The sequence below is a fragment of the Lagenorhynchus albirostris genome, chromosome 1 (assembly GCF_949774975.1).
Source record: "Lagenorhynchus albirostris chromosome 1, mLagAlb1.1, whole genome shotgun sequence".
NCBI classification, from domain to species: Eukaryota; Metazoa; Chordata; class Mammalia; order Artiodactyla; family Delphinidae; genus Lagenorhynchus; species Lagenorhynchus albirostris.
In genome coordinates, this window is record NC_083095.1 from 74,227,855 (window position 1) to 74,252,899 (window position 25,045).

A 25,045-nucleotide genomic window follows, 5' to 3' on the forward strand; every position below is an offset into this window, starting at 1 on the left:
CAGAGGAGGGACAGGATGACCGATGCCCAGATGGCCGATTTCGGGGCGGCGGCCCAGTACCTCCGCAAGTCAGAGAAGGAGCGTCTAGAGGCCCAGACTCGGCCTTTCGACATCCGCACTGAGTGCTTCGTGCCGGATGACAAGGAAGAGTTTGTCAAGGCCAAGATCTTGTCCCGGGAGGGAGGCAAGGTCACTGCCGAGACGGAGAACGGCAAGGTGCGTGGGGCACAGCACGGTGTGGTGGGTGCAGGGTGGAGCCACATGCAGTGGGAGCTGAGGGGCTCTGGAGAAGAGCCAAAGCCAGTGGGGGTGCTGGGTGACCCCCTCGAGAAGCCCAGCGTCTGAGTAAGAACTGACCTTTCTTGTTAGGTCTGAGCAGGGGTAACGAGGCCCCACGCCAGCCCGTTGCCAGAGAGGATGCTGGCGGCCGAAAACCTCAGCTGGTTTCCTCTTCAGAGGGGACTTGTAGATAAAGAGGGCATAGACACAGCATCAAATGAAGCGCCCTTCTCAAACCTGCGTCCCTCCACTCTGCCTCAGTTTCCTCCATGAACCGAGTCTCCCCAGTCCTCCCCAGCCATACCAAGAGCAAACTTTTACCGATGAACGCAAAGAGCAGGAACTCTGGAGTTCAGTCCAGAGCTAACGACTGGCACTCAGAAATCCACAGTCCTGGTCCCTCATGCTGGCCACGAGAACTGCCACTGGTCAGCAGCAGTGGCTCAGAACCTCTGGGGACTTTGACCCTGAACCCAGCTCTGCCACTAGCAGCCACCATGCTGGCAAATCATTTAGTTATTCGATCCACAGCTTTCTCCACTGTAAAAAATGCTGGAATACCTACTTGCAGGATCTCATGACGTCAGGGCACGGCAAACTGACCAGTGGAGATCGAACCATTTGACAGTGACCAATGAAGAGTGTAGGGTAGATGGGTGAGATGTTTTTCCATTAGTGGCAAGGTTTGCCCTAAGCAATTGATGCCCTGAAGTACTGCCCCCAGGAGTCAGGGTAAGGTGTGTGTGCACAGGTCAGAGAGTGGCCATCCCTAGACAATTAAGCAGGGACTGAAAGGTGATGCTCATGGGCACAGGGTCTGGGGAACTGGCAAGACACAGGGACTCTAGGACAGTCTCTAGAAAGGGCGAGACAGTGGGCAGGTAAATTATCTGGTGTCATGGGAAGCTATGGGCTAGGGCCCAGGCACTGGTGAGAGAAGAGCTAGGGGAACGAGGCCAGGTCACAGCCTGTACTCTGGGAGGAGGTAAGTGGGCAAGGCTGGCAAGGGTCCTGGTGGGAGTGTGGTCACCCCTGTCCTACTGCCCCACCCCCTCCCCAGACGGTGACCGTGAAGGAGGACCAGGTGTTGCAGCAGAACCCGCCCAAGTTTGACAAGATTGAGGACATGGCCATGCTGACCTTCCTGCACGAGCCTGCAGTGCTTTTCAACCTCAAGGAGCGCTACGCAGCCTGGATGATCTACGTGAGTGTGTCCTGCACATGGCGGGCAGCCTGTCCTGCACAGAGTCCAAAGTAGGCCGGGGCGATTCTCTCACGGGGAGGGGGTTGGAACGCTCCCAAAGGGCTCTCTGCCCCTATCCCATCCCTGATCAGCTGCAGGAAGAGAGGAGCCAGCTGGGCTGACCAGGGACTCTTCTGCCTGTCACCACTGCCCATCCCAGGCTCTCCCTTCCAACTTCTCATGACTGCCCTATCTTCCATTTCAGACCTACTCGGGCCTCTTCTGCGTCACCGTCAACCCCTACAAGTGGCTGCCGGTGTACAACGCCGAGGTGGTGGCCGCCTACCGGGGCAAGAAGAGGAGCGAGGCGCCGCCCCATATCTTCTCCATCTCCGACAACGCCTACCAGTACATGCTGACAGGTGGGCTGGCTGCTCTGACCTGTGGCCCCTCAGCCCCACACCCGTGGACCTGGGCCCTCAGCCCTGACCCCATTGCCTCTGCTCTTTTCTCTTCCAGATCGGGAGAACCAGTCAATCCTCATCACGTGAGCAAACACCATCCACCCACAGAGGGGCGTGGGCTGGGGGGGACCCAGGCTGATTCCTGGGGGTGATGGGGTGGGGAGGAAAGGTTTAAGGCGGAGACTGCAAGGAACTGGGCTCTCCGAGGAATGCCGGAGTGACCTACAGTGCTGGGCAGACTCTGCAGGGAGCTGGGCCCCGGGGGAGGAGATTAGATGGCTGGGACTCTGAGAGAGGAGGTGCAGTGCTGAACTTTGAATGGAGGACGGTGGGAATCTGGGTTCTGATGGGTCCCTGTTGCCCCCAGCGGAGAATCTGGGGCAGGGAAGACTGTGAACACGAAACGTGTCATCCAGTACTTTGCCAGCATCGCAGCCATAGGTGACCGTGGCAAGAAGGACAACGTCAATGCAACCAAGGTGCCGGGTGGGCCACGGGCTCGGCAGAGGGGGACCGGGGGGTGGGCTGACCAGGTGACCCTTAGCCCTGCCCTGGGAAACAGTGTGGACTGCACCCCTGAGCTCAAGACCTACCTGGCAGGAGACACACACTCTGAGGGTCTGAATATGACCCGTTGGAGCTGCAGACCCCCCAGCAGTCCATCCGGCCACACCCCCGCCCTCCCCACCACCACCTGGAGGTGGACTGGAGATGCAGCCCCACGCTCTGCTCCCTCTGCAGGGCACCCTGGAGGACCAGATCATCCAGGCCAACCCCGCCCTGGAGGCCTTCGGCAACGCCAAGACGGTCCGGAATGACAACTCCTCCCGCTTCGTGAGTGCACCTGACCACTGCCAACTGGCCTCATGCGGCCTCAATAAAAAAAGGGGGGTGCAGTTTTGCCAACAGTCACCCCACCTGGTTGATTGTCCTGCATTTGGTTTTGGGATATCAAATAACACACACACACACACACACACACACACACTCTCTCTCTCTCTCTCTCTCTCCAAACCCTCCCCACTCAGCCTGGCCCCCGAGTGCTGGGAACTCAAGAAAAGAGACCCAGAGCTACCACAGCTGTTCCAGAGCCGAGTGACAGGGCTGATTTGGGTCACATTCTAGATTTTCCTTATGACTGTTTCCAAAGCTCTTCCACACTGGAAGTGGAAAGAGAGCATGGGCGTTGGAGCCAATTCCCCAGCATTCCATCTGCCCAGTAAGTCCCCACACCTCTCTGAGTCCCAGTTCCTTCATCAGTGAGACAGAGGTAGTGGTATCTACCTTGCTGGTTATTGGGAGGATTACAAGAGATCATATCAGAGGCACAAACAGGACACATTCTATCAGTGCTCATTCCTGTGTCATTTCTTTCTTTTTTTAAAAAATATTTATTTATTTATTTATTTGGCTGACCTGGGTCTTTAGTTGTGGCACGTGGGATCTTCATTGTGGCATGCGGGATCTCTAGTTGTGGTGTGCAGGATCTATTAATAGTTCCCTGACCAGTGATTGAACGTGGGCTCCCTGCATCGGGAGAGCAGAGTCCTAACAGCTGGACCACCAGGGAAGTCCCCTCCTGTGTCGTTTCTGCTCAGAGATCCCTGGGTGGCATGTGGGGATGGGCATCCTCTTCCCTGTTTTACTGATACTAAACTGGGATTCCAAAGAAGTCATTTACATTTCCAGAACCGTCCAGGGCATTCTGGGTTGCGATGAGGTCCAGGATCTCCGTGCGTCTCTTCTGGCCAGTTCTCTCACTCTTTGTCCCATCTGCCCCCAGGGGAAATTCATCAGGATTCACTTTGGAGCCACTGGAAAGTTGGCTTCTGCAGACATAGAAACCTGTGAGTACGTGGGGAGCCCTGCCCACACCTCTGGGTCCTCCACCTCTGCCTTCATTCCCGCCGGATGCCCCACCTCAACATTTCCCCTCCATCTTCTGTCTCTGTCTACATTTGCCTCTTGGCTTTAGAATTCTTCTTCCTTTAAACCGTATCTTTCCCCGGGCTCTCTCCACTTGCCGTGAGAGCCCTTCTTCCCTGACCTCCACCCTGTTGCTGGCTTGGCTTTTTCCCTCCTTACCTGCCTCCCCGCCTTTCCTCACTTCAGATCTCCTGGAGAAGTCCCGGGTGATCTTCCAGCTGAAGGCTGAGAGGAACTACCACATCTTCTACCAGATCCTGTCCAACAAGAAGCCAGAGCTGCTGGGTGAGCCCAGCCCGATGGCCCTGCTGCTCCCAGCGCCCTCCGCAAGCCCGCCTGTGCAGGGCAGATCCCTCCTCCTCACCCATCCCGCCAGACTTCTCACCCTCCCTCCTTCCATCTGACCATTGCCTTTCTCTTCCTCCCTCACCTTGGACTCCCCTGTGTCAATTCTTGCCTCCCTTTCCACCCTTCCTTGCTGCTTTACTCCTTCTCCTCTGCATTTGCCTCCCCTTCTCCCACCTGTCATTCGCCCACCATCCTCCCACCCTGGGTCCTCGCCGCCCACTTTTCCTTTTCTTCTGGGTCCTCCCCTTGGTCCTTGCTGACGGTCCTCCTCTCTACCTGCTCCCGCTCTTTCCTTCATCCCACCCCTACTCCCCACCGTGCCCCCTCCCACCCCCTTGTCCCCTGCCCTGTCCCCCGCCTGGACAGACATGCTGCTGGTCACCAACAACCCCTACGACTACGCCTTCGTGTCTCAGGGGGAGGTGTCCGTGGCCTCCATCGACGACTCCGAGGAGCTGGCGGCCACGGATGTGAGCTAGGAGGCAGTGGGCGGGTCCCGGGGCTCCTGGGCCGCCTGCCCCGCCACCCACTATGCCTCTCTTGCCCTGCCCCAGAGCGCCTTCGACGTGCTGGGCTTCACTCCTGAGGAGAAGGCCGGCGTCTACAAGCTGACGGGCGCCATCATGCACTACGGAAACATGAAGTTCAAGCAGAAGCAGCGGGAGGAGCAGGCCGAGCCCGACGGCACTGAAGGTTCGAGGACAGGAGAGCAGGCGCTGAGAAGGCCTGAGGGGATGGGCGTCTGCCCGTCATGCAGAGACGGTCCTCTGGGAGCACGGTCTCCCATTCTGTGTCCCAAAGGGGTGCCTTTCAACGATTTTTTTTTTGGCTGCGTTGGGTCTTTGTTGCTGCGCGTGAGCTTTCTCTAGTTGGGGCAAGCGGGGGCCACTCTTCGTTGCAGTGCGCGGGCTTCTCATTGCGGCGGCTTCTCTTGTTGCGGAGCACGGGCTCTAAGAGCGCGGGCCTCAGTAGTTGCGGCACGTGGGCTCGGTAGTTGTGGCTCGCAGGCTTAGTTGCTCCGTGACACGTGGGATCTTTGCAGACCAGGAATTGAACCCGTGTCCCCTGCATTGACAGGCGGATTCTTAACCACTGCGCCACCAGGGATATGCCCCTTCCAATGATTTTTAAGGAGTTATGTTCACAGTAGCGATGTTAGGACCTCGATAGAGAAAGTGGAAAGAAACCAGGAATAGGAGAAGCAGGTGGTTGAAAGGCTGTGCTTTCTCCCAGGGCGGGCTCAGCCCCACCCCAAGTCCACCTGGCCCAGGCTCCAGGCTTTCTTCTCCATTAGAACCTAGCCAGATGCCACCCTGCATCCCAGACAGGCTGGCTCCCAGAGGACCTGAGGCTTGTGGGTGGGTGAAGGCAGGGACATGGGAGAAGTGGGCAGACAGGGAGGCACCTCTCAATCCCGCTAGCTTCTCAACCCAACTGCACAGAGCAGAAGTGAATTGGGGAGATTTCCTTCTGCACCCAAGACACCCCCAAGCCCAGGAAAGCAGAGAACTGATCTCTGCACACCCCCATCACTAATGCAGTGTGTATGTGAGGGATGCCCAGGCCTTGGGTGAGCCCCTCGCAGCCTCTGTGCCATGTTCTGTTTGGGAGGCAGGAAGCCAAGGGTCAGGACACAGCTCAGGGCATTGGCACATCACCCACATCGCTGGGCCTCAGTTTCCCCCTCAGTGGAATGGAGCGAAAGCCCTTCCCAGCTCCCTCTAAGGCTATCTCGAGAATCCTTTGAGAAGGAGATGTGAAGGGGTGTGAACGGGGCTGGACAAACGCCCAAGAACGTTCCTCTTGGCCCACTTCAAGGACCCCTTCTCCATGTCTGTCCAGATCAAATGCCCAAGCCTCAGTTTCACAATAGCATGTTGCCAGTTATCACAAAACTCTTAAACCAAATAAATTCCTTCTAAATAGATATCATATGTTGGATGGCACATTTGGAGAGCTGGGGATTGGGGGAGGGTGACCAACATGCTGTTAGGAACCTTGATTTCCCAGCCGGCCATGTTGGCCAACAGATAGATTCAGGGTAGAGCAGGCCCAGTCCTGGGCTAGATCCTGGGACTGGGGACAAAGGAGGAAAGAAGCAGAGGACAGCATCAGCCACAGTCCCTGCCCTGGAGAGATGAAGGGATGCAGTGTGGTAGGAGGTCCTGGGGAGAGGGAGGGGCCTGGGCTCCAGCCTGACTCGGGCACACGCTGGCTGTGTCACCATTGCAAGCCTTGTGCCCTTCAGGCCTCTATTTGCAACTCTTTTTTTTTTTTAAATTTATTATTTACTTTTGGCTGCGTTGGGTCTTCGTTGCTGTGCGCGGGCTTTCTCTAGTTGGGGCGAGCGGGGGCTACCCTTCGTTGCAGTGCGCGAGCTTCTCATTGCGGTCGCTTCTCTTGTTGCGAAGCACGGGCTCTAGGCGTGCAGGCTTCAGTAGTTGTGGCACACGGGCTCAGTAGTTGTGGCGCACAGGCTTAGTTGCTCCGCGGCATGTGGGATCTTTCCAGACCAGGGCTCAAACCCGTGTCCCCTGCATTGGCAGGCGGATTCTTAACCACTGCACCACCAGGGAAGTCCCTATTTGCAACTCTTTAACGACAGAGGCAGGACCTGATGGTCCTGGGCAGGGAAAGAGGGTCTGCTGAAAGTGCTTGCTTATCCCTTTCCTTCTCCACCAGATGCTGATAAGTCTGCCTACCTCATGGGGCTGAACTCAGCTGACCTGCTCAAGGGGCTGTGCCACCCTCGGGTGAAGGTGGGCAACGAGTACGTCACCAAGGGGCAGAATGTCCAGCAGGTGTACTACTCCATTGGGGCGCTGGCCAAGGCCGTGTACGAGAAGATGTTCAACTGGATGGTGACGCGGATCAACGCCACCCTGGAGACCAAGCAGCCGCGCCAGTACTTCATAGGCGTCCTGGACATTGCCGGCTTCGAGATCTTCGACGTGAGTGGGGAGCCCCGGGGCCGGGAGAACAGTAACTCACTGGTTCGCACAGGCAGCCACCGCTGGCTGAGCCGGCTGCAGGCCAGGCGCGGGGACGGTGGTGTGCTCTGGTGGAGACGGTCATGTGTCTTCAGGGCGCCCTCCCTCCCCGCCCTGACAGGGGAGGGGAGGGGCCAGCTGCACCCCTTGCCAGGCTGGACGCGGCCCTGGGCGCACCGCATGGGCCACGGACAGCTGCCCGCCTGACCCGCTCCCCTCCCCCACCCCCCGCTCTGTAGTTCAACAGCTTTGAGCAGCTCTGCATCAACTTCACCAACGAGAAGCTGCAGCAGTTCTTCAACCACCACATGTTCGTGCTGGAGCAGGAGGAATACAAGAAGGAGGGCATCGAGTGGGAGTTCATCGACTTCGGCATGGACCTGCAGGCCTGCATCGACCTCATCGAGAAGGTGCCGCTTCGGCCCCTCTGCCCGGTCCCCTTCACCCGCCATCCCAGACAAAGTGGCAGCCCTGTCCCTCTACACCCAGGAAACTAGTCCCAGAATCCCAAGCCCTGCTTTCACACACTGCGACATCACAAGCGTACACAGGTCCAGCCCTTCCTTCTCTCCCCAACACCTAAGACCTTGTCCTGTCTGGTGGACACCTCCCAGGGTGTTAAGAGGGGGATGTAGTGAGGGAGAGGGCTCCTGCCCCCTCTGACACCCCATGAGAAGTGTCATTCGTGGAAAGAAACTAGGCTGAAACTAGACATGTCGGCTTCCCATCCTCTCCCTGTTGGCTGAGGATAAGCCTGCGTTCAGCTCCTCTTATCTATGGAGGTTCCTCAGAGGAGACAGGACGGAGCTGGTGGGAGGCTCCCAGTGCTCGCTTGCTCCCAGGGCTCCATTGCTGATGGAGGCCAGAGGCCGCAGCAACTGCCCCTCCCCCAGCCCAGCCGCGGCCAGTCAGAAAACAGGGCCTTCCCCACAAGCTCTGCATAGTTATCCAGGGTGCTCCTCTTCCAGAGGCCTCAGATTTCCCTGAAATTGTATGTAAGAGTGTGTGTGGACTGGTCGTGGCCAAGGTGTATATGCAAGTGTGTGTGTGTGTGTGTGTGTGTGTGTGTGTGTGCATTTCTCTGGGGAGGGAGTCTTTGGATTCGCCAAATTCTCAGTAGGATCCCTGTCCCAAGAAAAGTCAAGAGCTGCTACACTTTCTGAAGTGCAGGACATTGTGCAGAACCTGGATCCCGCTAACCGTTCCTTGAACGATTGTTACCCGTCATATAGGCAGGAGTCTGCCCTGCCCTGTAGTCTGGTGCCTCTGACACATTTCTGTCCCAGCCTTCACCCCGTGCTGGGGCAGGGAGCCATTCAGGAAGAAGGCGCTGTTCTTGAGCCCTGGGGGGCCAGGGGATGGGGATTGGGAGTACAGGGCTCTTCTCTGGGTCCACTGGGGCAGAAAGAGGTTACATTGCCCAGATCTGAATGTATTCGGATTTAGGTTAACTCCAGGAATATTGGCTTCCTGTAACGGGACACGAGGTACCAGCTCAGGCTCTCTGTGGCCTGCCTGCTACACTGGGCTGCGGTCTCTCCTCTGTCGGGGTATGGGACTCTGCAAGCCTGGGAGTGCACTCAGTGATGCTCTCCCCCTCCCCACCCTGCCATCAGCCCATGGGCATCATGTCCATCCTGGAGGAGGAGTGCATGTTCCCCAAGGCCACTGACATGACCTTCAAGGCCAAGCTGTACGACAACCACCTGGGCAAGTCCAACAACTTCCAGAAGCCGCGTAATATCAAGGGGAAGCCGGAAGCCCACTTCTCCCTGATCCACTACGCCGGCACGGTGGATTACAACATCATAGGCTGGCTGGAGAAGAACAAAGACCCGCTCAACGAGACAGTAGTGGGCTTGTACCAGAAGTCCTCCCTCAAGCTCATGGCCACACTCTTCTCCTCGTATGCCTCCACTGATGTTGGTAAGAGGGCAGCCCTGCACTGCCAGAGCAGTTCCGGAGGTGCAAGGGGCCAGGATCCCGCTGCTTCAAAGCACACAACTCTAAAGGCAGGAGGGAGCCCGTGAGCCACGGGAGGGGGTCAGGAGATCCCACAGCGGCCCATCTCTACCCCTTCTGTGGAAGTACCATTTTGCCCTTTGGGTTATGGACGTTGTTGTACATGCTGTGCATCTCTTCAAGACTCTGAGCAACTGAAGATCAGTGAGGGTGGCACGCACATCACTGCAGCAGGCCTGGCATGGAGCCATGCCTGCAGGAGGTCACAGTAAATGTTGAGAGGATCACTGAACATACAGTAGAACAAACGAGCCTCCAGTTCAGAGAAGGAAGAGAAAGGGTGTGAACTGAAATGATGAGGGTAAAGTACAAGAAGAAAAGTAGAAAGTGGAAAGATGTAAGCATGGGTAGGGGTTAGAAGGGAACGGGAAGAGAAAGCACAGATGTTATTTCAATGCCTGCTTTGTGCCAAGCACTGGAAAGGCACGCTCCATGCTTGATCTTTTCTAATCTTCTCCTCCTCATGAGAAAACTGAGACTTAGAGAATAACTTGCCCAAAGTCACACATCTAGTGAGCATCAGAGCCTTGTCCCTACCCGAGGGCTCCTCCGTTTTCAAGCCCTTGTTCATCATTCCTTCTCTTGTTATTAGGGGACAGCAGTAAAGGCAAAGGAGGCAAGAAAAAGGGCTCATCATTTCAGACAGTATCGGCCCTCCACCGGGTAAGAAGGGCCCAGGGATGCCAAGAGACTTGTGGTGGGCAGGCCCAGCCCAGAGCATTTTGTCTGCACCACCCTAACCTGATGCTCTGAGTTTGGAGAGGAAAGAAGCTAGAGTTATGTGGTCATTTTTGGCATGTAAATTCTATACAAGCCTGAACTCACATCATAAATTATGTATCAGCTCCCTATCCCTTTGAGGGTTCTGGTGACAGGTTGTCTGGGTCCCAGGGCTCAGGGACCAAAGGGATGGTCCCTGTGGCTCCTGACCTCCAACTCTCATCCACCCCCAGGAGAATCTGAACAAGCTGATGACCAACCTGAGGACCACCCACCCTCACTTTGTGCGCTGCCTCATCCCCAATGAACGGAAGGCTCCCGGTGAGCGATGCACAAGCGTCTAGTCTGGAGAGGGCACTTGGCATCCACTTGCCCTAAGGCTGACCCCCTCCCTCTCCCCTCCTGCCACAGGGGTGATGGACAACCCCCTGGTCATGCACCAGCTGCGCTGCAATGGCGTGCTGGAGGGCATCCGCATCTGCAGGAAGGGCTTCCCCAACCGCATCCTCTACGGGGACTTCCGGCAGAGGTGGGTACCAGGGCCCCCCAGGGCTCAGGGAACAGAGGGAGCATGGGCAGCCTCGGATGGGAGGGGAGTCTTCAGGTGGCCTCAGATTCTGTGGGCAGAGCAGATCAGTGCAGAACGTGGGTAACTGCGGGCACCTCCCTCCCAGGTACCGCATCCTGAACCCGGCAGCCATCCCTGAGGGCCAGTTCATTGACAGCAGGAAAGGGTCAGAGAAGCTGCTGGGCTCCCTGGACATTGACCACAACCAGTACAAGTTTGGCCACACCAAGGTGAGTCTAGAGCCCCTTAGGGTGGCGTTGCAGGATGTGCGACCATGCTGAGTGGACCAGCTGGTAGCCTGATTCCTGGCTACCCGTATCAACAAAGGGCTGGAACCCAGGCTTCCTTTCTGTCTTGTTTTTCACATTTCACTCCCAGGTCTAGGATGTGTGGGTAACAGGGCCCTGGGAAGCTGAGCCAGGGTCTCCCACACTCTCCCTCCACCCTGACTACCCTTCTCTGAGGCTGTGGCCCCCTTGCCTCTACCCCTCACCCCCAGGTGTTCTTCAAGGCGGGGCTGCTGGGGCTGCTGGAGGAGATGCGGGACGAGAGGCTGAGCCGCATCATCACCCGAATCCAGGCACAAGCCCGGGGTCAGCTCATGCGCATTGAGTTCAAGAAGATCCTGGAGCGCAGGTGAGGCTGGAGGGAAAGAGAGAGGCACTCCCAGAGATGTAAGAGGCAGACAAGCAGAGCGAAGTGGCGTGGGTCAGGAGACCTAAATTCAAATCCTGGCTGCACCACTTACTAGCTAGCCTGAGCAAGTGACTTTGCCACTCTGGGTCTCATTTTGAATTCTTTAAAAAAGAAAATTCCCCTTAGGGAAATACAAATTAAGACTCCAATGAGATACCGTTTTAAAACACTAGATTGACAAAAACCAAGAAGTCTGACCCACTGCTTATGGATGTGTAAATGTGTGCAATCTCTTTGGAAAACAATGTATCATTTTCTTTTAAAGTTGAACAGTTACATACCTTTCCACTCCTGAGTGCATTCCCACAGAGAAACTCCTGCACGTGTTCAACATGAGACAAAAAATGAATCTTTATAGTAGCATTGGTCAAAATAGCAAAGATCTGGAAACAACTTGAAGTTTCATCCACAGGAGAATGGGTGAATAGTAGTATACTCATTCAGGGGAATATTATAAAGCAATGAAAAAGGAGGGAACTAAAACTACATGGTACAATACGTTTGCACCTTAAGAGCATATTGCTGAGTAAACAAAAGCAAGTCACAGAAGGATACTTATTGTGTGATGCAGTTTTTATAAATCTCAGAAATAATTTTTAAAATAGCATCTTGTTAAAAGATGCATACACACATGGTTAAAATATTTTTTGAAAAAGTTAGGAAACAAAAAACACAAGATTTGAGGTAGTGGCTGCTTCTGGTGGAAGGACCAGGAAAGGGGATGGGGTGGAGCCCACAGACAGAATCAGCGATGGCAATGCTCTAGTTCTTGTTTGGGTGATGAGTTCATGGACAGTCATTTTGTTTCATGCTTCATAACTTACACATATATTATAGATATTCCTAAATGGAAAATATCATATTTTTAACATGCTTGAGGTTCTTATGAGATTAGAAACACCGAACACAGTAGACATTCTACTGTGGTAGATATTCTACTGTGGAAGTGGTAGCTTCCATAGCTACTAATACTCCAGTAAGGAAGATATAAACTGCCCTTTTGTTGAATTGATCAATCAATAACTATTTATGGAGCAACTCCATGTTCAGTGTGGTTATGCTGAGGTGGGGTTGCCTATCAAGGCTACAAGACAGGGTTCCTGCCATCAGGTGCCTACAAACTTGCTTAGATGTGCTGGGAGCCGAGTGCTGCTGGCCCCATGATTGCGAAGCACTCTTTTACAGTGCCCTTCCCTGCCTCCATGTTTCTTTGCCAGGGATGCCCTGCTGGTAATCCAGTGGAACATTCGGGCCTTTATGGGGGTCAAGAATTGGCCCTGGATGAAGCTCTACTTCAAGATCAAACCGCTGCTGAAGAGTGCAGAGACAGAGAAGGAGATGGCCACCATGAAGGAGGAGTTTGGGCGCCTCAAAGAGACGCTGGAGAAGTCGGAGGCTCGACGCAAGGAGCTGGAGGAGAAGATGGTGTCCCTGCTGCAGGAGAAGAACGACCTGCAGCTCCAAGTGCAGGCCGTGAGACCATTTCTCCTCTCCCCTCCCCTGGATTATAGCCCATCTCATCACCAGGGACTGAGTCTCAGAGCTCTGGCTCTCTTTAAGACCCTGGATCTCTCCTCTCTGTCCTCTTCTCCCAGGAACAAGACAACCTGGCTGATGCAGAAGAGCGCTGCGACCAGCTGATCAAGAACAAGATCCAGCTGGAGGCCAAGGTGAAGGAGATGACCGAGAGGCTGGAGGACGAGGAGGAGATGAACGCCGAGCTCACGGCCAAGAAGCGCAAGCTGGAAGACGAGTGCTCTGAGCTCAAGAGGGACATTGATGACCTGGAGCTGACGCTGGCCAAGGTGGAGAAGGAGAAGCACGCCACAGAGAACAAGGTGAGGGCAGCTCCCTCTGGCTCCAGCCCGTGTCTCCTCAGGATTCCCAGACCTGAGTGTGGCCCAGGTCCTTGGCATTGGAGGTCTCCACAGATGTCTCCAGGTTGGTGACCTTTGACCCTAAAGGGGATGGGGTTCTTGGTCAACAGGTGAAGAACCTGACAGAGGAGATGGCTGGGCTGGACGAGATCATTGCCAAGCTGACCAAGGAGAAGAAAGCTCTGCAAGAGGCCCACCAACAGGCCCTGGATGACCTTCAGGCTGAGGAGGACAAGGTCAACACCCTGACCAAGGCCAAGGTCAAGTTGGAGCAGCAGGTGGATGATGTGAGTAGTAACAACCATGCTCCATCCCTCTCAGGTTGGGATTTTTCAGGCAACACCAATGGCCAAGGGGTTCCCAATCCCTAGAACTAACTTCCATGACCCCTGGGGCCCTTTTCTTTCTACAGTTCCTCACTAGGCTGGGTCTCTAATGCTTCATGCTTGCAGGGCTAACTCTGCTGGTTTGACTTCCAATCCCATTGGACTTTGGGTTTAGACGGGAGCAGAAGAGGATGCACTGTGGATCTCAGGTTTCCTACATCCTGTTCATTTTATTTTCTCCACCAGCTGGAGGGATCCCTGGAGCAGGAGAAGAAGGTGCGCATGGACCTGGAGCGAGCCAAGCGGAAGCTGGAGGGTGACCTGAAGCTGACCCAGGAGAGCAACATGGACCTAGAGAACGACAAGCTGCAGCTGGAAGAAAAGCTCAAGAAGTAGGAGGCTGCAGCGGCCAGGAAGGGCTACTGAGGGTGTCTGGCCTGAGGGTTAGAGTGCAAGGTGCTGCAGCACCTCTGGCCAAGGCTGCTCTGGGCACACAGCCCCCACCCCCAACCTTCACCCTCGGGGCCAGGGGGAGGGGACTGGTCCTCGAATACCGAGGCAGAAGGAGAGGATGGGCACAGAGAAAGGAAAACCACCTGTCACCCTCTTCTCCTCCAGGAAGGAGTTTGACGTTAATCAGCTGAACAGTAAGATTGAGGATGAGCAGGCACTGGCCCTTCAGCTGCAGAAGAAACTGAAGGAAAACCAGGTGAAGTTCTTCTGGGTGTAGCCACCGGGAGCTCAATGGCGCTGAGGCAGCTGAGGCTGTAGGAGCTGCTTAGGGTTCTAGACAGTATCTAGAACTCCAAGCCGCCCGGAGGCCCCAACAGCCCTGACTTACAGGCACTTGGGAACATCAGCCTTCCCCCATTAGAGCAATAGTGTCTTATTTCAGCAGGACTATTTGGGGGAGAAGGTGGGGATCATACTTACTAAAAGGGCTTCTCTTGCTGAGCTATGCTCCACCTCATGGGTTTTCTGCTCTGGGACAATTGGTAGGGCTCCGTTCTCCTCTAACCCTTACTTTTGGTGCTTCTCCCCACTTCATGGGGGTGAGAAGGGCCTTCATGGAGCACCTTGCCATGGGAAGCTCTGTTCTTATTCTTCCCGGGTATTTACCCTAGCTACTAACTCAGGTTGGATCCCCACAGAGCACCGTGATATGGAGTCAACTCCTGCAAACTTAAGCAAGTCACTCCCCGTCCTGAGCCTCAGATTCTCCTCTCATCTGTAAAATGGGACTAATGACCCCTACCTTGCAGAGGACCAGAAGAGACATTGTACAGGAACCCACTTTGTCAACCAAGAGGCAACATATATATGTTATTTTAATATAGCTCAGGCTAGAGAAGTGAGCCAGCCACTTGCAAGAAGATGTTCTTTTGTCTTTCGCATGGCTTTCTCATCCCTCTGCAGGAGGAGATTGAATTAACAGCCAGAGTCTCCCTTGCCTTTAATGAACTGAATTTTAATGTGCTTTTAGTCCCATGTTTGTCAGAAGAGCCCTGGAAGCAAGGAAGGCAGGTACTCTCGTTCCCATTTCATAGCTGCAGAAGCTATACGGCCACATCTGGACATAGTGGCCCCAAGGCCACAGGGACTCAGCTATTTATCCTCTCATTTTCTTATGAGGCCACTAGTGGAGAGAGCTAATCTCCCCTCAGCATTCAGGGTCGATGGCCCAGGGTGCAAGTGACACATGAACACAATTCCCCTCCTCTGGGGGCTGCTCAGGGGCTGGTCTGCCTTCAGTGATACTCTTCCCTCCCATCTTCTTGGGTGTCCCTTCTGGGTTTTAGCCTGAATATTAGGACATCCCCAGGTTCTCCTAGCCTGGTCTGGGCAACCTCTTTGACTGTTGAACCCAGAACAACTGCGCTGTTATCCTCACCAGGTCTTGGCAGTGGGCTGTGGCTCCTCCTTCTTCCTGCCCAAGCTCTTGCACTCAGTCCCCATTCTCCATCCTGGGAGCAAGGGTCTGGTGGTTCTCTCTCTCCTGCTCCCAGGACCCCCTCACACACATTCCATCACCACCATCCATAACCACAGGTGAAGGGATCCCACCAATCCTCCCCTTTGCTCCTTGCTAGTCAGACAACAGATCAAAATTGTAAATGGGACATTCTGCCAATTTAGTCAGGCCAAGGCTAAGACCAGAAGGTAGGGACATGATACAGAGGAGGGCACCCTGCTAGCACTCACCGGGCCTGGAAGGGAACAATTAAGCTGGAACCGAGCCCTGGGCCTAAATAAAGTAAGCCCTGGAGAGTGAGGAATGTGGTTGATTGGAGTTTGTGGTTAATTCGGAAGATTACAAAAGCTTTTGATTATTTGGAGGCATACTGTTGCAAACATTTGGAAAATACAAGCACCAGCTTTCCTGCCTTATCATTAGCAGAGCAGAGCCTAGTGAATCTGTGGAATCTTTGAGACCCAGGACCTCACAGGATCTCAAGATCCCTCTCTGAAGACAGATTCTCAGGATTCAGGGCTGCAGATGCGCAGACTGGGTCTGAGATGCCCCTCCGGGAAATGCCTTGAGAGTTTGGCTTCAACCAAATTCCCACCGACGGTCTGTGCATTATAGGATGTTTGGCAGCCTCCCTGGCCCCTGCCCACTAGATGCCAGTAGCAACACCCACCCCCTCCCCAAGTCATGACAATCAAAAATGTCTACAGACCTTGCTGACTGTCCCCTGGGGTACAGAATGTCCCCTGGTGAGAACCACTGCTCTGCAGGACCTGGGTGCTTTGGCCAGGAGCCTTCTAGAGCCCTGGGGAGGGGGCTGTGATGGAGGGGTCAGGTGGTGGGTCTGAGCCCCCTATACCCTGCCCAGGCGCGCATCGAGGAGCTGGAGGAAGAGCTGGAGGCCGAGCGCACTGCCCGGGCCAAGGTGGAGAAGCTGCGCTCAGACCTGTCCCGGGAGCTGGAGGAGATCAGTGAGCGGCTGGAGGAGGCCGGCGGGGCCACGTCCGTGCAGATCGAGATGAACAAGAAGCGCGAGGCTGAGTTTCAGAAGATGAGGCGGGACCTGGAGGAGGCCACGCTGCAGCACGAGGCCACGGCGGCCGCCCTGCGCAAGAAGCATGCCGACAGCGTGGCCGAGCTGGGCGAGCAGATCGACAACCTGCAGCGCGTGAAGCAGAAGCTGGAGAAGGAGAAGAGCGAGTTCAAGCTGGAGCTGGACGACGTCACCTCCAACATGGAGCAGATCATCAAGGCCAAGGTGGGCCTCTGCTCTCCTCTCCTCGCCCTCTCCTCTCTCACAGCCTCGCAGTGTGCCTTCCTTCCACTTCCTCTCTGCCATCGCTCTTATTCTCACTCCCTTCGTCACCCTCTGGTCTCTCTCCCTCTCTCCCTTGCACCTGCCTTGCCCTCCACCTGTGTCTCCATCTCCTCACCATCTCTCCCTTCTTTAATTCATGCATCCTCTCCAGATTGTGCCCCTCCAGCCCCGCCCCATTTCACCCCCTACCCCCTGTCTCTGTGCGCTCCCCAACCTTGGCCCTCCCTCCCTTCCTCCAGTCAACCCAGCCCCTCCCACGTTCACCTTTCTCTTGTCCCTTACCGCCTGAAGGCAAACCTGGAGAAGGTGTCCCGGACACTGGAGGACCAGGCCAACGAGTACCGGGCGAAGCTAGAAGAGGCCCAGCGCTCCCTCAATGACTTCTCCACCCAGCGAGCCAAGCTGCAGACGGAGAACGGTGGGTGCCCCTAACCAGCCCTGTGCCTACCTCACGGAAGAGCATCAGTTGCCCCCTTCCATGGCCCACAAACCCTTGTTCCCACCTGCAGGTGAGCTGTCCCGGCAACTGGAGGAAAAGGAGGCACTGATCTTGCAGCTGACCCGAGGGAAGCTCTCCTACACCCAGCAGCTGGAGGACCTCAAGAGGCAGCTGGAGGAGGAGGGCAAGGTGAGGCCCGGCTACGGGGCAGCAGACAGGATTGATGGCAGCCCTGGGGCAACCAACCTCAGAAATGGAGCCTGGAAGCTGCAGAGAGGCCGCTAATGAAAAAACCTCCAGGCCAGGTTCTTCCACTCTTCAGCTAAGCCACACCCGAACATCACTGAGTGCCTCCTTTCTTATTTGGAAGGGATGGGCAAACTGGGAAGGTACCTTAAGATGTTGAGATTCCACACCAGCCCTCACTCTGAAGGAGGCTGGGGCTTGGTTGAAGTTCATAGATATGAAAAGGATCTGGAGAATGGGGACAGGGCCTTCCCTCCCACCTTCCCAGATGCTGAACCCACCTCCCGGTGCTGCCCCTCCCAGGCGAAGAATGCCCTGGCCCACGCGCTGCAGTCAGCCCGGCACGACTGTGACCTGCTGCGGGAGCAATACGAGGAGGAGACGGAGGCCAAGGCCGAGCTGCAGCGCGTCCTGTCCAAGGCCAACTCGGAGGTGGCCCAGTGGAGGACCAAGTATGAGACGGACGCCATCCAGAGGACCGAGGAGCTGGAGGAGGCCAAGTGAGTCCTGGGCAGCCCCCAACCCTGCTTCTAAGAGAGGAAGGCTCAAGAGGACATGGGTAGAGACAGGCAGAGTGGGCACGGGAGGCAGATTTGAGGTGGAAGAGAGGAGGTGGGGAGAAACGTGGTGGGCAATACAGGTGCTTGCGAGGGAGCTGGGATCCTGCACTCTGAGTGAACCCTGGCTGGCCCTGACTCACTTCCTGTGACGGGCGAGCTTTTGGCCCGGGTTATACCTGATGCTCACGTATAAGACGAGCAAAAAGCTTGTTGGTCAGAGGAGCTACCGCCGATCAGCCTGGGTGGGGAGAAGTGAGGGCTGCCACCCTGATGCCGCTCCCCGTAGGGAAGAGCCTCTGTTCTAGGCACCCGAAGCCCTGGCTCCCTGGAAGCTGGGGTTCCAGGGCTGAAGGGCTGCTCAGTGTCCCAAGGAGCTCTGTGGGAGGGCCGGGCCCTCCTCATCTGGCAGTTCAGGGAGGGGTCGTCCCAAGGCCCCGCTGTTCCCAGGTAGAGTGACACACATACACCCAACCGCGCCGGGCAGGAAGAAGCTGGCCCAGAGGCTGCAGGACGCCGAGGAGGCCGTCGAGGCCGTCAACGCCAAGTGCTCCTCGCTGGAGAAGACCAAGCACCGGCTGCAGAATGAGATCGAAGACCTGATGGTGGACGTGGAGCGCTCCAACGCGGCCGCCGCGGCCCTGGACAAGAAGCAGAGGAACTTCGACAAGGTGGGCCCAGGCTGGGGACTCGCAGCCAGGGGCCAGAGAAGGCGGGCAGGCGGGAGTCAGGAACGTCCTCCCAGGAGGCAGAGGCTGGGAGGAGGCTGAGCCCAGGAGAGGGGCCTGGGCGCCCCTGGACGTGGGGCTGGGGCTGCCCGGTGAGCCGCGTCCCGTCCCCGCAGATCCTGGCCGAGTGGAAGCAGAAGTACGAGGAGTCGCAGTCGGAGCTGGAGTCCTCGCAGAAGGAGGCGCGCTCCCTCAGCACCGAGCTCTTCAAGCTCAAGAACGCCTACGAGGAGTCCCTGGAGCATCTGGAGACCTTCAAACGGGAGAACAAGAACCTGCAGGGTGCGGGCCCAGGCCGGGGGCGGGGGCGGGGCAGGGAGGGTCCGCACGTGGCGCCACCCAGCGGCTCCTAGAGGCGTGCCCCCCGTTGGAGCCCGGCTGCCCCCAGCTGAGCGGACCGCCCCTCCCACAGAGGAGATCTCCGACCTGACTGAGCAGCTGGGCTCCAGTGGAAAGACCATCCACGAGCTGGAGAAGGTCCGCAAGCAGCTGGAGGCCGAGAAGCTGGAGCTGCAGTCAGCCCTGGAGGAGGCCGAGGTGAGGGCCTGGCTCTGCCTGCACCCTTGCCTCCGACCCTCTCCTACCCACCCCTGCCCTCCTGTCTCTGACTCCGCACTCTCCCTCACCTGGGGGTGACGCTGACCCAAGACAAAATCTATCAGCTCCTTATTCTTAGTCCAAGGTCATATACCCACTACCCATGACTACCTCCAAAGCCAAGGTCTGTGCAAAGGAAAATGCCACACACAGCTTGATCATAGATTTGTTTCCCACTGGGTTTATGAAGTTGAAACCTGGCCATCATAAAAACCCCTCAGACGGGGTGGGAGCATGGGCTCCGGACTCAAACAGACTTGAGTTTGAAACTTGGCTTCAGGACCACCACTTCCTCATTGGGCAAGTTCCTTAAGCTATCTGTACCTCGGTTTTCTCGTCTGTAAAATGGCATCGGTTGTACATACCTCATGAGATTTTACGCATGACTATTATGAAGATTAAACGAGGTATCGTGCTTAAGCGCTTAATATATGTTAGCTATTGTTACTGTTCATTTGTAAGAACCTAGCGATAGCCCTGAGATTTGGGGCTTCTAACTTTTTTCACCACAGGGTGAGCAACCTGGGAAACAAGGAGAAATGTTTGAATTTCTAGTTGTAAAAATCCTTCCCTTTTCTGTGCTATTTTAGATGGATCATGCAGTGTTGGTGCTGGAGGGTCTTGACAGTTGTGAGCTCAGAACACTTTCCTTGACAGAGGAAACCGGGGGTATCCAGCACTTCCTCCCCCAGAGCACCCGGATGGCCTGGGATGCAGGTCCCCCCTCCCCATCTCTTCTCAGCTCTTCTCCTCTTGTCTGACACCTTGCATCCTCCCAGCCTCCCTCCCCAATGTACCCTGTGCCCTGACTTCCTCGGACCCTGTCTCCCCACCCACCTCCAGGCCTCCCTGGAGCACGAGGAGGGCAAGATCCTGCGGGCCCAGCTGGAGTTCAACCAGATCAAGGCAGAGATGGAGCGGAAGCTGGCAGAGAAGGACGAGGAGATGGAGCAGGCGAAGCGCAACCACCTGCGGGTGGTGGACTCCCTGCAGACCTCCCTGGACGCGGAGACGCGCAGCCGCAACGAGGCCCTGCGGGTGAAGAAGAAGATGGAGGGCGACCTCAACGAGATGGAGATCCAGCTCAGCCACGCCAACCGCGTGGCCGCCGAGGCCCAGAAGCAAGTGAAGAGCCTCCAGAGCTTGCTGAAGGTACCTGGTGACTCTTGGAAGCAGGAGGTCACCTCACCCAGAGAGGGGCGGTGGCCGAGTTGGGGGGTGGCGTCCCATCACAGCACCAGATCCCTCCTGCCCCGGGGCCGTCGCAGGCACCTCCCACAGGTCCCACCTGAGCCACCGCCAGGGGCTCTCCGCAGCATTCAGTTCAGCTGACGGCCTCCTGATGGGCCAGAGCCCAGCTGCCTCTCTCACGCCCACTCTCCTGATGCGCAGGACACCCAGATCCAGCTGGATGACGCGGTCCGTGCCAACGATGACCTGAAGGAGAACATCGCCATCGTGGAGCGGCGCAACAACCTGCTGCAGGCCGAGCTGGAGGAGCTGCGGGCCGTGGTGGAGCAGACGGAGCGGTCCCGGAAGCTGGCCGAGCAGGAGCTGATCGAGACCAGCGAGCGGGTGCAGCTGCTGCACTCCCAGGTGAGAGGCCAGGAGAAACATGCCGAGCAGCAGAGCCAGGACACCTAGCGACGCTCTGAATCAGATGGCCTGAGAAAGCGTATGTCCAGGCACATGGATCATAAATTATTTCATCTCTGGGACCAGCTCGCCTCTGTTAGTCATGGCTGCGGAACCACAACCTTGAGAAAGGGGTCTACACTTAAAAGCTAAGAGTGTCATGGTGGATTGGTGGTGCCTGGCAAAATCACAAATCTGGGAGTCGTGGAATGCACGCTGTTATGTGATATCCTACCTCTAGAAGACAGCCAGCCTCAGCTTGCTGTATTAAAATAGGACTTTTGGGCTTCCCTGGTGGCGCAGTGGTTGTGAGTCCGCCTGCCGATGCAGGGGACACGGGTTCGTGCCCCGGTCCGGGAAGATCCCACATGCCGCGGAGCAGCTGGGCCCGTGAGCCATGGCCGCTGAGCCTGCGCGTCCAGAGCCTGTGCTCCGCAACAGGAGAGGCCACAACAGTGAGAGGCCCGCGTACCGAAAATAAATAAATAAAATGGGACTTTTGGAGTTGAAAGAAGCACAACTGCATCTACTTGCAAACCAAATTCTCCACAGAACACCATTTTTCTGCAATCCCATACACACTGTTTTCAGCTATACTTGGTAATGAGTTTTTATGTCCATCTCACTGCACTGCCCTGTGGAGTTTTGTTCCGTAATCTAGTACATATGGGAATGACATCACCCACGGATGTGGTCCTCTCTTCCTTACCCCACTCCTTCTATAACTATAATCGCTTCCAGGATACAGTCCCTTTAACCAAGTTTTTCCCATTTTCCTTGAAATATTTTCATACTCCTGCACAGACATGTTACTACAGAGCTCAGGAGTAGAACTACAGACCCTTTCCTGCTTGAAGTCTTTCTTCAGAGCCGAGTCCCTTTAGATATATTGTCTATAATATATCTATTTTCATAGGAAAAGAGAAAGCAGGTGCAAAACAAGGAAAATACTAAAAGCAAGACATGTTTTTTAAAAATGACCAGTTCTAATTTTCTCTGGATAGAAGTGTAGAATCAGGGGGCTTCCCTGGTGGTGAAGTGGTTGAGAGTCTGCCTGCCGATGCAGGGGACGCGGGTTCGTGCCCCGGTCCGGGAAGATCCCACATGCCGCGGAGCAGCTGGGCCCGTGAGCCATGGCCGCTGAGCCTGCGCATCCGGAGCCTGTGCTCCGCAACGGGAGAGGCCACAACAGTGAGAGGCCCACGTACCACAAGAAAAAAAAAAGTGTAGAATCAGGCAGCAAAGCATACATTCAATAGTTTTCTTTGCCTTTATCTAGAACACCAGCCTCATCAACCAGAAGAAGAAGATGGAGGCAGACCTGTCCCAGCTTCAGGGCGAAGTGGAGGAGGCAGTGCAGGAGTGCAGGAACGCCGAGGAGAAGGCCAAGAAGGCCATCACAGACGTGAGTGACCGCTCCCTTTCTTGCTCCCCCCAAAAGACTCGAACCAGGCCTGTGGGTCCAGGCCAGGCCACTGTGCTGTAACAGCGGTGACTCTGCCACTCTGTGGGTTTGAGGGCCTCAGGGAGCAAACGGCAGGATGGGAAAGAGGTGATCCTTAATGGGAAAGAGGAGGCCCCGGGGTCCTGTTCTTTTACGCTCTCTGCCGTGCACAGGCCGCCATGATGGCGGAGGAGCTGAAGAAGGAGCAGGACACCAGCGCGCACCTGGAACGCATGAAGAAGAACATGGAGCAGACCATCAAGGACCTGCAGCACCGGCTGGACGAGGCCGAGCAGATCGCCCTCAAGGGCGGCAAGAAGCAGCTGCAGAAGCTGGAGGCCCGGGTGCGGGAGCTGGAGAATGAGCTGGAAGCCGAGCAGAAGCGCAATGCAGAGTCGATCAAGGGCATGAGGAAGAGTGAGCGTCGCATCAAGGAGCTCACCTACCAGGTGCGGGCACGGCGGCTGCTCTGGGGCCAGGGCCTTAGGAGTGGACGTGAAAGCGCATCCCTCGCCCCCGCCTCCTGACCCACACAGGCCCCACACAGAGCCACCCAGCCCTCTTGCCACCTGCTCCTTGAGAAGCTGTCTTGAGATCAATTTTCTTTCACAATCTGTGCAGATAGTTTGGCTTGAGTCCATGAATTTTTCTAGCGAAGGGAAAATCTACTTCTACTTCTTGAAAGCTCTTTGAACCAGCATTTCCCCAGTTTTTTAATAACCTGAAGCGCTACCATGAAGGCTTCAGAACAGTCCAAGCAATCTTTCCACCAGTCTCAGAGGCAGGGGCATTGTGTGGCATTTTAGTGATAAAAGTCAGGGATGGGAAAAGGCTCAGATCTCCCATGGAACTTCTGGGACCACAAACAGAAGGCCTTAGAGAAAGAAATCCCAAAATGTTCTAAGCCCTCCATCTGTATAGCTCAGAGCTTATGCCTTTGACCTGTTATTTTCACAGTGTGCCTGGGCAGGAGAGACAGAGAAAGGGGGTATTGGTCCGTTTGACAGCTGGAAATGAGAGACACAGGAAAGAGATACAGATGTAGAACTTCGGGTGTATTGTGGGCTTAAGTGGCAATAGCATCCTAGCACGTGCAATGATCAGGAATGATCACGCGACATTGGAGCCACTGATCCTGGTGCCCGATACCTGACCCAGTACAATGTATATTGGGTTATGATAGATTAGAATGATCTGGATTTTGATAATCCCTTCTTTCTGCTTTCCTCATTCGTCCTCTCTGGTCACTCCAGAACCACTGGCCAAGAGCACCTCTGGTGCTCCAGACGAGAGCTGGAACAGCCCTGATGTCTCCATATTATCAGATGAAGAAATCCCGTGTGGTTCCGAGCCCCTCCTCCCATTTCTCACCTTAGGGCCACAGCCCTCCTTGCTTTTTAGATCCTGGACTGAGGACCTTGCCGTGCCCTTTGACCTATAAGTAGTGTCAGAGATGAAGTTTCCCCACCACCTCTTTGACCTGGCCTGTTGGAGGGAAGAGCAGCTAAGGCGTGAGGAGAAGATGGGGTGGTGAGGGAGGGAGAGATAATCGCTCCTGCCACCCCCCAAAAAAACTGGCTTCTCCCGTCCATATGCCCCCAGACGGAGGAGGACAAGAAGAACCTGCTGCGGCTGCAGGACCTGGTGGACAAGCTGCAGCTGAAGGTCAAGGCCTACAAGCGCCAGGCCGAGGAGGCGGTGAGTGACCCTGATGGGGCCCAGGCCTGGAGGAGGGGACAGGGAGCCGGCCCCCAGGCTGGGAGTCTAATAATCCCTGGCTCCTCTCGCCTCATCCCCCCGCCCCCCCGAACCCCCGCAGGAGGAACAGGCCAACACCAACCTGTCCAAGTTCCGCAAGGTGCAGCACGAGCTGGATGAGGCAGAGGAGCGGGCGGACATCGCCGAGTCCCAGGTCAACAAGCTGCGGGCCAAGAGCCGCGACATCGGCGCCAAGGTGGGTCCCTCCCCAGACCCCGCTACTCAGCCCCCTAGCAGCGTGGCCCCAATGTCAGTGCCCTCTTAGTGGGCACTCCTCCCCCTGTATTTGGATAGCCCTGAGGGTCCCACAGCACTCACACCTGAGCATCCCCCCTCCTGCTCAGAGAAGCCCCCCACAGACTGGAACCTCCTTAGACAGCCCAGTCCCACCCCCCCCGAACCACAAGGACCCCTAAATGGGACCCCAAGATCCCTGAGGCCTGAACCTCTCCCCACTAAGGGCATCTCCCTTAGGCCCCTCAAAGCCCTAGAGATTCCGCCCCACACCCTTCCTCCCTCCCGCCAGCTGCCCCCTCACACCTTTTATTCTTTCTCAGCAAAAAATGCACGATGAGGAGTGACACTGCCTCTGAGCCTCGCTCGTGCTGACCTGCAATAAACATGAGTGCCAGACTCTGCCTGAGCCCCTATCCTTCCCCGCCGACCATCCAGGAGCCGTCCTGGACTCCTGGGGGAGGGGGGCCCTGCCCCTGTGTCAGAGCTGGGGAGCCAAGACACCCCACATCTACCGAAGAGGAACCGAGGCCCATGGAGGTGAGGCGGCTTCCCTGAGGTGGCAGAGCCGCGAGTCCCCCTACTGCTCAGCCAACCAGACAAGGGACGAGAGGGAGAAATTCCAAAAGTGGAGAAAACAAAGGCACCAGAGGGTGAGCCAATTCCAGACACTAGGAGACAGAATTGCACTGCAGAAGCTGAAGCCACCCTCCACCTACAC

The 25,045-nt window shown here is 56.0% G+C and overlaps 1 protein-coding gene across 1 annotated transcript; it reads left to right on the top strand.

Moving 5' to 3' along the window:
- Positions 1-24,370, top strand: LOC132517674 (myosin-6). The gene is made up of 36 exons (XM_060145324.1): positions 1-216; positions 1,340-1,483; positions 1,728-1,884; positions 1,982-2,009; positions 2,294-2,405; positions 2,668-2,760; positions 3,710-3,773; positions 4,039-4,137; positions 4,567-4,670; positions 4,755-4,893; positions 6,883-7,151; positions 7,430-7,600; positions 8,807-9,116; positions 9,805-9,875; positions 10,166-10,253; positions 10,344-10,461; positions 10,607-10,730; positions 11,000-11,136; positions 12,414-12,669; positions 12,792-13,034; positions 13,184-13,360; positions 13,646-13,791; positions 14,018-14,108; positions 16,237-16,626; positions 16,978-17,104; positions 17,196-17,314; positions 17,675-17,871; positions 18,416-18,599; positions 18,773-18,938; positions 19,069-19,193; positions 20,097-20,405; positions 20,646-20,849; positions 22,168-22,293; positions 22,506-22,781; positions 23,935-24,030; positions 24,152-24,370. The coding sequence occupies exons 1-36, from the start codon at positions 16-18 to the stop codon at positions 24,353-24,355; spliced, it is 5,865 nt and encodes a 1,954-aa protein (XP_060001307.1). The 5' UTR covers positions 1-15; the 3' UTR covers positions 24,356-24,370.
- Positions 24,371-25,045: the final 675 nt, after the last annotated feature.

What these genes read in the sequence shown, in the direction of transcription:
- LOC132517674 (XM_060145324.1), top strand. Translation starts at nt 16, where the DNA reads ATGACCGATGCCCAGATGGCCGATTTCGGGGCGGCGGCCCAGTACCTC. An exon ending in ACAACGTCAATGCAACCAAG is followed by an intron (nt 2,406 to 2,667) that starts GTGCCGGGTGGG and finishes CTCCCTCTGCAG; the next exon opens with GGCACCCTGGAGGACCAGAT. An exon ending in AGCAGATCATCAAGGCCAAG is followed by an intron (nt 16,627 to 16,977) that starts GTGGGCCTCTGC and finishes TACCGCCTGAAG; the next exon opens with GCAAACCTGGAGAAGGTGTC.